This window comes from Fringilla coelebs (genome assembly GCF_963513975.1).
Source record: "Fringilla coelebs genome assembly, chromosome: 1".
NCBI classification, from domain to species: Eukaryota; Metazoa; Chordata; class Aves; order Passeriformes; family Fringillidae; genus Fringilla; species Fringilla coelebs.
The window spans coordinates 142,575,564-142,587,936 of record NC_140028.1 but is presented as its reverse complement, the minus strand read 5'-3'; the positions used below and the strand labels follow the sequence as shown (position 1 = coordinate 142,587,936).

Genomic DNA, 12,373 nt, shown 5'->3' with positions numbered 1-12,373 from the left:
ATTATATATATATATATATATATATATATATATATATATATATATATATATATATATATATATAAAATATAGGTTTTGATTAGAATAAAGAAAACATTAAATGACATAAATTTTCCCCCAACCATATGATTATTTTCAAAATACACAACTGTCCTGTGCATTTTTTCCATACATATATATATATATATGTATAAATTATGAAGATAAATATATATACATGTATAGATATGTACTAATAATGCAATAACTGTGCAATCAAGTATACACATTTTGATTTTGGATTGTGGTAGCCATCACTTGCTATTAGTTAACACTCTAAACTGAGAATGGTGAATGTGTTTGCATTTTTTTTTGTCACTAGGGAATAATTATGAAATATTTATTACATGGAAATTATTCTACATAAATATATGTTGTATTTACAGGGTATAGCAGAAACCCACAGAGGGGGCTGTGACATGAGAGCTCTTCAATGACATCCAAAATAGTAGAAATATTCCTGGTGGCTTTTAGGGCACTTTATTCAATTTGGTGCAGACGAGCTAAGTTTATCTGTAAGATAGTTGGTTTGCAAGTTTTGGGGTAAATGATCCAAGAACAGCAAAGTGGATGTATTTTATTTGCACGGTGAAATTCTGTCGGCAAAAAACCCTGCAAAGGCAGTTTGTTTTTTTGTCACACTGTAATAAGCATCTAACGACCCGCAGAGAATTTGGGAAAACGTCCTGTTTACATTCCCTCCTATTTAAATGTTCTGCTTTTGCCTACAAAGGAGCTCTCTGTTCCTGCAGGGCTGGTCAGCACCTGCTGGCTGCTTCCCACCGGTCCCCATAGTCCTCTGTGGCACCCGGCTTCCCCGCGCAAAGCCTTTGCCCTGCGCATCCCTCACGTACCTGGCAATTTTGTCCGTGCAGGACATGGTGATGAGCTGCTCTCCCAGCAGGACGCCGTCCCACGTCTGCGCCGCGTTGTGGCACCGCACGGGAATGGTCCCTTCGCCAGACTCGATCTTGGTCCGCAGGTGCCCGCGGTATTTCCTCACTATGTGCTTGCTGCTGTTCACTGGGCAAAATGAACACAAGAAGGACAGTAACTGAGCGCTTTTGAAAGGACCTGAGAGGCTGGCTTGATGCCGTAGCTTGCATGTACAGAACCACCTTTGAAGGTCCTTTAAATTGGACGCAAAATTAGATGAGATGACCCAAGAAAGCAGCGCAGTGCAGAAAGGAAGGAGCTTCCAGCATGGTTTTCTTTTCACATCCATCAAAACTTACACAACGCACACGCTGAACTCACGTTCCCCTTCTACTTGCCTTATACATTTAAAAAGAAGAGAGGTGCTCTGTCTTTTTAAGAACCTGTACAATTTCTCATTTTAGAAATGTGAGGGATGAATATTTGAAAAAGCTTGGTTCAATGAGTGCCATCAAAGACTCAGCTGTATGATTCTGAGACCAGTCCAATACTTTACTGTGATATTCAGAGACATTTCCTGAATAATTTCAGAAGTGAGGTTTTGGTTTGTTATCATAACATTTCACTGAAAAATTCTGAGAATCTAAAGGTTTATACTCTGGATCAAAGGCAAATCAAAACTTGCTAGTTGTGCATTGCTGGCTGAAATTCCTCCTACAGTCCCCCTGAAATGAGGTACTTTCCTGCTTTGTGTCATACCAAGATCTTTTATCACTTCTGTAATATTACATATTTGAGTGCAAGACAGCGGCCCCTGGGGTAGCACAGGGCAAGGAACTAAAGCACTTGTCCTGGACCATGATGAACTGAGTCCTGCAGATGTGAAGTAAATACAGAAGATAATGACATTTCAAAAGAACTTTGCCTTCATTATTATGAAAAGAGAAAAACTGAAGTTCATTGTCAAAATCACTCTTACACTCTTTACACTGCTACTTTATCCCTGGGTATTTGGCTGTAAAAGGACAAGAAGGAGCTGCAAGGAAATCCTCAGGGTCTGCTCACTGCCTCACCCTTGGAGGGTTTCACTGGGGGTCACCTTCTCCCTGAAGCAGAAGGTTCCCTGTGGAACTTTCCACAGTTACCCTCTAGCCCAAAGGAAAATAATGGATGGCAGTAGATGAGGGCTTCTGCATTCAAGGAAAAAGGAGTGCTGCATTTACAGACATGAAGCTTTTGCCCATATTGCCCACTGTCCTGCATTTTTTCCATGCCAGCTCTTCATCTGGACCAGAAAGCTTCTGCTTGTGAAGGAGATGCTCCTCAGTCCTCAGTGGGCTGTGGGGCTGAGTGCTTCTGTCACTGAGTGACACCAGTGTGCCAGAGGCTGTGGGGCTGGTGGCACCTCTGGCTGTGAGCAGCTGGCTCTGTGCACGGTCCCCAGTGCTGGTGGCAGCAATGGATTGACTGGCTGCTGCCAGTGGGTGGTTTGCAAATAGGGAGAGGAATAATAAATTGCTTCAGCCTATTGGGATTAGAGGAGGCAGCAAACACATAGAGCAGCAAAGTCAGCTGTGACCTGCCAGCACATGAGTTTTGATTATTATTATAATGATTATTGCCTCTTCTTGTCATTTCTGGTTTTTTAGGATTTAAGATGGGTGCCTGTGTGTCAGCAGCAGGTTGGGACAGGTATCAAATGGATTGCTTGGCCGTTACCAAAGCCAGTTTCCACCCAAACTCAATCTCCATCGTTTACAAAATATTTTGCAAATACTGTTACAGTAATGCTGCTACAGCATCTGAGTTTGAGGAAGAGTGGTTGTGGCAGTGCCATCCCCATCAGCAGCCACCTCAGCCCAGCAGGAGAGGGTGTGGAGGGTTCTTGTGTCTCACAAATTAAGACACTGCAGTAATCACCTGACTTGGACTATTGTGGCTTTTTAAACTTGAGTTGTGGGAGAAACTGGGAAGAGCCAGTAGAGAAATAAAAAAAAAAAAAAAAAAGAAACAAAAAGAAAAAATGTGGAAGTTCCAGAAATGTCTCAGTTGCCTCTGTTCTCAAATTTTCTGGTTGTGCCAACACTGTCAGAAAAGCATTTCCATGACCATGTGTGCTGATCCCTTGCACATCCCTCTTGTCTGGGATGCTCAGTGCAGTGTCATTCAGAGGATGCTCTTTGGACTGTATTAGCCATCTGGCAACTGGCCCGTATTTTTCCTAGGACTCTGTGAGGAAGCATTTTTTAAAAATACTAAACAGTTGTGAGCAGCATTTTTATAATTAAACCACAGAGTCATGGGAAAGAGACCATGATATTTGGACAACAAAAGTAGAAAGTGATCACTTCTACTTAGCAAACAGATCTAGCTGAACAACAGTGAGAAATGTCTACTAAAATCACTTTGCCTTTGTCTGCACATACTGAGAACTGATGGCACAGCAGAGCAAGATCTCTGCCAAGGAAGCAGTGAAGAGTGACTCAAGAGGCTATTGCTGTTTCAGCTGGTGGAAAGAGTAACTTTAAGCAAAACAGTTCTCTTCTCCTAAGCTTTCCCACAAGTGTAATGAAGATAATGATGCTTCCTTCTTATGCAAATTCATTTAAAGGTACTGCTTAACAACTATTTATGAAAAACAGATGCTATCCTTCCAGGAAAGATCTACCGCAGTAGTCCATCTGCTGGAAGTCCCTCAAGATAAAATGATTTTTTACTGTTTCCTTCTCCAACTTTTAAGGAAAATATTTTCTCTTGTTACACTTATTTCCCATCTCTGTAGATTCTCCTCTCTTTCTCAGGTCCTGCTCTCAGCCTCCCCTGTAGGTGCCTTGATCTCCTAGATTACTCTCTTATTCAAGCAATTCACTGTGTTGATGAACCCACATTTCCCATACATGTAGACACATGTAACTACCAGGGAATTTTAGTGACTGCAGGATAAGATGAGCAGCCCATCATTTATGTGGCTTTGATTTCAGTACATAAATGTTACCTCAGTGAGGGGCAAAGCCTCCCACAATATGCTGGCTGAGATAAGGAGAGAGCTCAGGGGAAAGAAGAGCAGCAGGATTGCAAACAACTGTTGAGCAGCTGGGGAATTTAAAACATAGGCTAAAAATTTTGGGGGAGAGGGATATGAAAGACTTCTGTGAGTTTGGGGGTGTCTATTTATTTAATTTGTCATTTGTCTATCTGATCTTCCCAGGATTGCAGGAAGTACGAAGGCCAAAGCACTCTACAGCTGGTTGTTCTCACAACTGGACTGCAAGTGCCAGAAACTGAAAATTAAAGTTTCTAAGAAGCACTTGAGGTGTTCAAATGCACTGATAGTCTCAGTTTCTGAGTGCTCATATTGGCTCAGCCATGTGTCCAGCTTTGCTCCCTGTCCCTGTGCCCTGCCAGGCTGCAGCCGAGCAGCCGGCACTGGCTGATAGGATTCAGGATTTGTGGCCAGGGTACACTCACCCCAGGACACACTCCCACAGCTCTGATAAGGGGTTTTAGCTGCTCAACTGCTATTAAATTCAATGAATGGGGTGTGACTCAAACCTCGAGCTCTGCTGCGTGTCTCAGGCTGCTCACATTGCTGGGGTGGATGGGGCACATGCTCCAAAGGTTCATCTGTGGCATTTATATAAAATACTAGTAACCCAAAGCTCTGAATGCTTTCAGATTGCCAATGATTAAATAAATCAAAATCTGCAGCTGGAACACACTGAGTTCTTTTTTAGCATGTCATTAAGCAGCACAGGAAGATATAACCAAAGGAAAAGATGAGGATCTGTGAGTTTTTGCACTGAAGCTGCAGACAGACTCCAGCACTAAGCTGCTTGTTAGCAGTAAAAAACATGGTCCACTTGCTGGCACAGCCTGCTATGGATCATTTTAATGCAGTCACAGAAATACATTTATTCATGCATCTTAAAGTCACCAACTACAGCCTACTGCTGTTCTGCTGTTAAGTATGATCAAAACATCAGTAACTATAAGCATTTCTGATCTTTGCTGTGCTGGTTCTCCAACCGCTTAATCTCAGCTAATTGCAGGGGAGAAGGCGTCTGTGGATGCCACTTCAACCAGAACAAAATGTCAATTCAAACCAGAATTGGAAAGGACAAATTAAAAAATCATTTGGAGTGGATTTATGATGTGTGCTACACTCAGACGTGGAAATTACTCCTGAGAGTTCCTAAGATAAAAAGGTGCTGGATTAATTATTGGATTAGAAATGTACACAGACAGGTGCCTCGTATTTAAAATCAGTGAAACCCTCTGATTTCAAGTCTCACCCCTTATTTCCATATTTGCTCCAGGACGAGTTCAAGCTCATATGGTAATGAAAAATGCCACTCCATATTTATTATTTAGTTAAAGAGTGAAGAGGAAATGGACGGTGATTAAACAGAATCACACGAGTAAGGATCTGTCTGAAATTTTGCATGACTGCCTCAGAGGTTCATTTTCTGTTTCCCTGCTTCAGTGGAGGCTGCTCTCTCTTCAGGAAAAAAGAAATAGAATAGCCTATCTCTCATTTTTTCAGTGCTGGACTCTTCCCTCCTCAGTATGGTTTATAAAGCTTCCTTAGAGCAGTGGGAGACAAACGGGTGGAGAGAAGAGTGTTAACATTTGACTGCCTTTGTATTTTGATGGTTATTAGAGATGCACTTTCCTCAACCAGATCCTGACTAAATGTACAACATGACTATTTCTGGAAGGGTTGAAGTGAGAATCACAGCACAGTGAACACTGGCTGTGTCTGCTCTGCTGGGCAGAGAGGCTGGTCAGATAAATCCCTTCTGCACTGGGCTTTAGTGACCTGCACAGAGCCAGGCTGAAATGCCATGGGCCAGCTTTGGAAAACAAGAAACTTTAGGACTATTCTGCAATAAGTCTGAATTTGTGAAAAGAATGGTCTACAGATCTGCCCCTGCAGAGACTTCAGGGATGCGTCCTTCCCAGAAGGGAACACAAGACCCGATCTTGTACAGATTAAACAGGATAAAAGCATATTGAGATGAATCTAAAGTCAAGATATGACTTTTAGATATAGACATGAGGGATATTGCATCTGAAGGCAGTCCTAGGAGAGATTTGCTTGCTCCCAGAGCCATGTGGCTCCCAGCATCTTGTAGCAGATTTCGGTTCAGATCTATGGTTTGGACAGTATCATTAAGCCCTATATACAAATAAAAATATGAATATGTAATTTATATGGTGATATTAAAAACCTGGGACATCTGTAGTTTTTGGAACTGAAATTAACATTGGAGATTGAACTTCCTTACCTTTTCTCTTCTCCCTGCCTCTTTCTTAGCTGAAATACTGTCTTTAGACAGTAGTCCCTAATCTGAGAGGCTCCATGACCTGATAAATGATGCTCCCTTTTGCATATTATTCTTCCTCCTTTTCACTAACCTTAAAATAACAATTTTCACTCTTTCTATTTCTTCCACAATTTTTCATCTGCCAATTATTTCTAGTGATATACTGACAAGGTGTGATAGCAAAGTCATTTTGCCTATCCATAGATTATCAATATGTGGCATTTAATCCACAAGAAGCAGTGAAGAGAAAACTTGAGGTTTGAATCCATAAGAACAGAAAGGAAATGACTGCATTATTTTTCTTTACCTGCTTTAAGTAGCTATTCATTGAGTTATTATTTTTTGATAGAATTGTAATGTTAGAGACAGTAACTCTAGGAAGGGTGTAAGAATGGTATTCCAGCATATTAAAGTTTATCAGTGAATGTTTTAATAAAAACTTTTCATTTTGGTCCATCAAAATGCCTCCATGTATGGTTACTGAGGGGAAAAATTTCATCTGTTCAGACAACATAGCACTGTTACAATGAGTTTTTATTATTTTTGTAGGTTAATATGAAATTTATTGAAATCTCATCCTAGGGAAAGGTGCCAAAATACCTTCATTGAACCTCTGCTAGAGCAGAGTATGACACTAACACATGAAATCCAGTTTACCATCAGACTTACTTCTAAGTAAGCCTGGACTCTCAGCAGGCTTTAATACCCTGAGAGGAAAAAGAAATCTGAGAGAAATAGCTCAAAGCCTACAAACAAGTTTTCTCCAATGTCTGTCTTCTAGGAAAGCCTGGGATCAAAATGTGAGTAACTAGTCAAAATTCACTTTAAAACAATTTGCTGGCAGCAAAGTCATGCACAGCTTCCTCTGAGAGTTATAAATGACTGTTCCAGGCAAGGAGGAATGAGCAGTACTGGGTCAGGTGTCAGAGAAATTCTTTGTGCCACCTACAAACCCAGGCTGTGGACTCCAGCCTGCTCTGGAGTAGGAAAGCATTAGTATGTTGAAGCCAAAAGTACGAGATTTATCAGAAGGATTAAGATTCTGTGCATGTGGCAATCAAGGAAAATACAACTCAAACACTTCAAGATTATTATTTTTAATTACTAATTGCTCCTCTTGTCTAAAATCAGACATGTCCCGCCGGGGCTTTGAAAGTGCAGCTGCTCCCACAGAGCAAAGTCTAGAGATCTGGCAAAGGGCTGAGAACTCTCTGAGGAGAGAGGAGAGAGAGATCTGTGAACTCTCTGAGGAGGACTTCTGCCTCTGAAGCCTCCATCAGGCTTCCACCAGGCAGAGAGTGCCACAGGGAGGGTCTCCAGCCAGACACTGCTCTGCTTTGACAGTGGGCAGAGATGCTGCTTGTGCCCAGGTCAGCAGCTGATCAAAGCCAGTGGAGATCAGGGGGAAGCAGCTGGTACCCATGTCCTAAGCTGTGCATTATTGTATCTTTCACTTTTTTTTGTAATGAGAAATGTTTTTTCTTAAAGCTAGGCTTAATCTTTTAAATATACTTTACGTGAAAAATATATCAACATCCCTGGAATTTCCTATTTGGTGACAATTCTCACTCCTGCCAGGTTTTAATCAAGAAATTTACACAAACATAAAGAGAATGTGTTATTCATCATAACCCTCCTTCTTTTATCAACAAAACATGCTGTTATTCATATGGCTTTGGGATTCTGTTGCAGTTTGGAAATTGAAATCTTCAAGGACGATTTAAGGAAAATGTTGTGGGAGAAGTCAGCAAAATATGTAAACAGAGAATGAACCCCATGAGACAGAAACAAGAGCAATCTGTCAATAGTGGCGACAGATTTTCAACCACACTGTGGTTGGTATAATTCTAGAGAGGCTGTGGTTCCTGATGCACCACCAGATATATTCTAATTCAGCTTCTGGAGCTCTGGAGTCCTGTCTGGAGCCTGGTCTTTGGATGAAGAAATTAAATCTTGATCACCAGAGAGTGGTTCCTGTCGGCCTTAAAAATCTGTGGGTTAATGTTGTTAAATTACTCTGAATAATTTTACAGCAGTGCATAGAACATACAATGTTTTCTATTTTAGTATTCTGCTCTCAGCACTAACTACCCTTTCTCAGAGCTGTGATTGCTGGATCCCTTTTATTCCTATTTTACAGGTATAGAAATAGAAATTACCAGAGTGAGGTGAGTTGTCCCAGTCCGGCTAGAGAAGGCAGCTTGCAGGGTCATGGTAAGAATTTAATTGTTTGCTACTCACACAGATGTCTTCAGATTTCTCTCCTGACTCTAAGAAACTCTCAGAAGTCTAAGGACTTCCAGAAGTCCCACAAAACTCTTAACTGGACCTGGAGCTGCCTGATAAGCTTTCTAAAACTCAGCTTATGAGTTTTACCTGTAATTCCCACTCAGTGGAAGGACAAACTGGACTAAATTAGACCCGAGTGGGTGTAGTTTTCACCCACAGAGATTTTTCCCAACTATGGTTTGATATTTTCCACCCCAAAAATCTGTGCCTTACTTAGGTGCATATCTGTAGTAGGCTATGGGATGTTGGGGTGGGATGGGGGATGTCCAGGAGCATGTGGTCTCTTTTCCCTGCTGCAGAGGGCTTTGGGGACACCACCATCCCTTGGGCTGGACAAATCTGTGGACAAGGAGCTTTTCTTGGTGGAATTTTCTACTGCTGTTCTGAAAGCTTCTCAGGCATGGTCTTTTGCTGATTAATGTAGCCTTTTTATCACATCTGAACATTGCATCCAAATGCGGTGTTTTACAAAGCAGCAAAACCCATAACAAAGCAGAATCAATAAATACAGTGCAATGCCCTTTGGCGATTCAAGCATTCTGTTAAAATTAGAATCTGATTATAGCTGGAAACCTGTTTTCCTGAATCTTAACAAACACATTTTGCTTTACATGAAAGCTTTTCAAAGCTGTGGCCAATGCTGGCTCTGAGCAATCCACAGTTTTCAGCACATTCTTTCTCTTTTCCTGGATAGACACAGACTGCACTGACACATACTTCTAAAAATCTTATTTTCTACTTTAAACTCCCCCTGAAACAACAAAACTCAAATAAGCAAAAGCAGCCAAGAATATCACAAGGAGAAGGAATTGGGACATTTTCAATGCATTGTCAAAAGCAAAGAGTTTTCTCATGATGTGTCAATTCTGACAAAGTTTTAAAACAGAGAGTTAAAAAGGGGAGCTGTCTAGCTCAGCTGAGAGGGAATTCACTGATCCAGGACTTGAGAGACACAGATTCAAGTTTTTATTTGATTCTAAGCGGCCTTGAATGAAAAAGCTTACCCTGAACTGGGCATGGGAGGAAATGAAATAGGGTTTTCCTACCTCTTGTTACTGCTGACCAGGAGATACAAAAAATATGTGATCCCAATTTCACACAATTATTTTCTTTGAAGTTTTGCCTGAAAGGTTTTTTTTTTTTTTTTTCCAGCCAGTCAGTTCTTTGAGACCTAAAATCTGTCTGTGAAGTGAAGCTGTTATTCATCAGTCAGCTTTAGCAAAACTCCACTAAGAATCTAACTACCCAGCCTGGTGGAGATTAATAATGGAATATAAAGCAACAGCAAACTTCTACAGGTTGATTAATTGTACTGAAAGCTTCAGGACTTCAGTGTAGTGAAATGAGAGCCTCTTTCCAAGGTGCACCCTGCAACAATAAAACCATGAGTGCTTTCACAGCTCTCCTCAGCCTGGACACCACTGGTTTCAATGGCAGGTTTAGAACTGACCTTTGGGATTGGCAAAAGGTTTAGCATGACAGGCCATGTAAGGCATCAGACCTCTCCTTTGGGTTACCAAAAGTGATGGGATTTCCAGAACAGGTGAACTGTGTATTTGCAGACCCTCTGGCACTGCTGCTCTGTCTGAGCCACAGGTCCCCCTGAGCATCAAGATGCAGCAGCAGCTGCGGCAGCTTTTTCCTCAGGTGGCTTCAGAAGGGCTCAGGGCTCACAGCAAAGGGCTTGGGCCAGTCACTGTCTCCATTCTGGTATCCCTGACAGTCTTTCCTCCCTTTTCTATTCTTTTCCTCCCCTTCAGCCTTGGATGAGCAGAGAGTGAGTAGGAGAGGCTGGGGGAGGAAAAGCTTCTTGCAGCACTGGAGATGGCTCCAGCCAGTGCCTGCAGGTCCTGTGTGGGTGCTGAGCATTGGAAGAAGCAGAGGGGCTTCACTCATCCTGAGAGTTTCCCCACCCCTCACAGGCTTTATGTTGCTGTCTCTCGCCCACTTCCCCCTCACAGCCGAACATCACAGACCCACTCTCCCTCAAACTTTCCCATCCTGTCCCACTGATTCCTCTCAGCCACACTTTCTTCTCCTGAAATCCCTTTGCCCACCTTCCCCAGAAGAAAAAAGCTCCCCCACAGTGCCAGAATGGATTTATTTTGGATGCTGGGAAGAAATCTTTGAACTTTGTGCAGCACCACTTCCACACCTGAAAACCCTGAGCTAAATCAGACCACGGCTCAGCCCTGCAGGACTTGTGGGGACACAGGACCACCACAGCTGGGCTGGGCTCTGCTCTCATCTGTGCCCATCCTGACCAGGAGCACGCTCCACCTCTGCTCCAGCCGTGGGTGAGGTGTGTCAGTGAAGGAGAGAATTAACCAGAGGGAGCTGTCCTGTGGCCATGCTTTCCCTACCAAGCTAACCTGAGTGAAAGCAGTCACGCTGAAACAGCATTTCAGCAGCCTGGGAAGATCAAGTTAGAAACAGGGCAATTGCATACAAACCTAGTGCCTGCTAACAGTCCTGAGCAGGGACACGAGCTCATTGACAGCCCAGCCTCTGGTCAGCTGGAGAAAGTTGCTGCATTTCCTCTTTGCTTACTTGGTAAACTGAGGCTGGGTCAGTGGCACAAGCAGGAGGGGCCATTGCTTCCATGGAATGTGACCTCAAAGGAGCCTGACAAAGGGCGCTGTGCTCACACCTGAACCCAATCCTTTTGCATGAGACCCAGTCCAGTCTTAATGAATTGAAAGGACAATTTCCTTCCACCTTCTTTAATGCTAATTCCCTAGCCTGTGAAGTAATGCAAGAGCCTCTCGCTGTATCTGCGATTTCTGCAGCATCCTTTATATGACAGAGCAATCTGGGCTGACCACAATAATACATCCAGTGCTAGAATTATTTCTCCTGAGGCAGTATTCAGCACTACAGCCTACAGTGGTGTGTGCATTTTTTTAGTTTCCTGTTACTTCTGGGCATGGGTCTCTATGATAATTTTTTTCTGAGATTCCCCCAAGGTATTGTTCTGCTCAGTCATATGAAAAATAGGAAAATAATGCACCTTCATCCCAGTTCCACAGATGGGCCATTCATCAGCATAAAATCAACTTTACAGCCTAGGAGGAAGCTGCTCCATGCACCAAATAGCTACAAATTTCCAAGATGGTTTCCCAAGCTGCATCAGGCCAGCAGCTGTGACAGACAGATGTGATACCTGGGAGCACTTGTGTAATGGGAACAAAAAATAGTGCCCAAGCCCAAGGGGTGACCTATGGTTATCCTCAATTTTTGTAATGGGCAAGTTTATCACTCTGTTAGAACCTAAATTTTCTTGTAGTTCCAGATGTCTAATTTCTTTCCAGATCACGGAGTTACTTAGATGGTTCTTCTTGAAGTGCTTTTCCCTTTTACCATCTATTTACAAGAACAAAATTTGTTCATTTAACCAAACATGGGATTGGCAAAAGGAAGGCAGAGATTTCTTCCCCTTGCATGTCCAGAAAAGTTCACCAAACCCAATGGCTGGGGGAGTGATTCTAGCCCAGTTACTGCCATAAGCATCCTCATTGTATTTCCATCCTGATAACTCCCTGAAGGACACTGAATATTGACTTCTGGGGCTGAGGCTCTCATGACAGCTTTAGGAGATCATCAGATTCCTCAGAGGGTCTCTGTGTGAATCTGGCCTTCCCCAGCCAGTCTGCTCAGGATATGACTTTCAGGGGTCTGGTTTTGGAATGACTTGAGTCAGCCCCATCTGAACAGGGGATGCTGAGTTACTGGTGTGAGCAGGGCACTCCTTCACAGCAGCCCTGGATTTGGGGGTGGACAGAGCATTTTTTTCTGAGAATGGAATGCAAAATCCAGCAGCCAGAATCGCAAGCAGAGAAAGC

General features: G+C 42.7%; 1 protein-coding gene across 1 annotated transcript in view; it reads right to left on the bottom strand.

Moving 5' to 3' along the window:
• The window catches only part of ADARB2 (adenosine deaminase RNA specific B2 (inactive)), a gene marked incomplete at both ends in the record, with an annotated part of 302,283 nt that overhangs the window by 16,860 nt on the left and 273,050 nt on the right, over nucleotides 1-12,373 (bottom strand). The window contains one exon of the mRNA XM_084213135.1: nucleotides 894-1,062. Within this exon, the coding sequence (XP_084069261.1) occupies nucleotides 894-1,062 (169 nt within the window). The remainder of the gene's footprint in view (nucleotides 1-893; nucleotides 1,063-12,373) is intronic.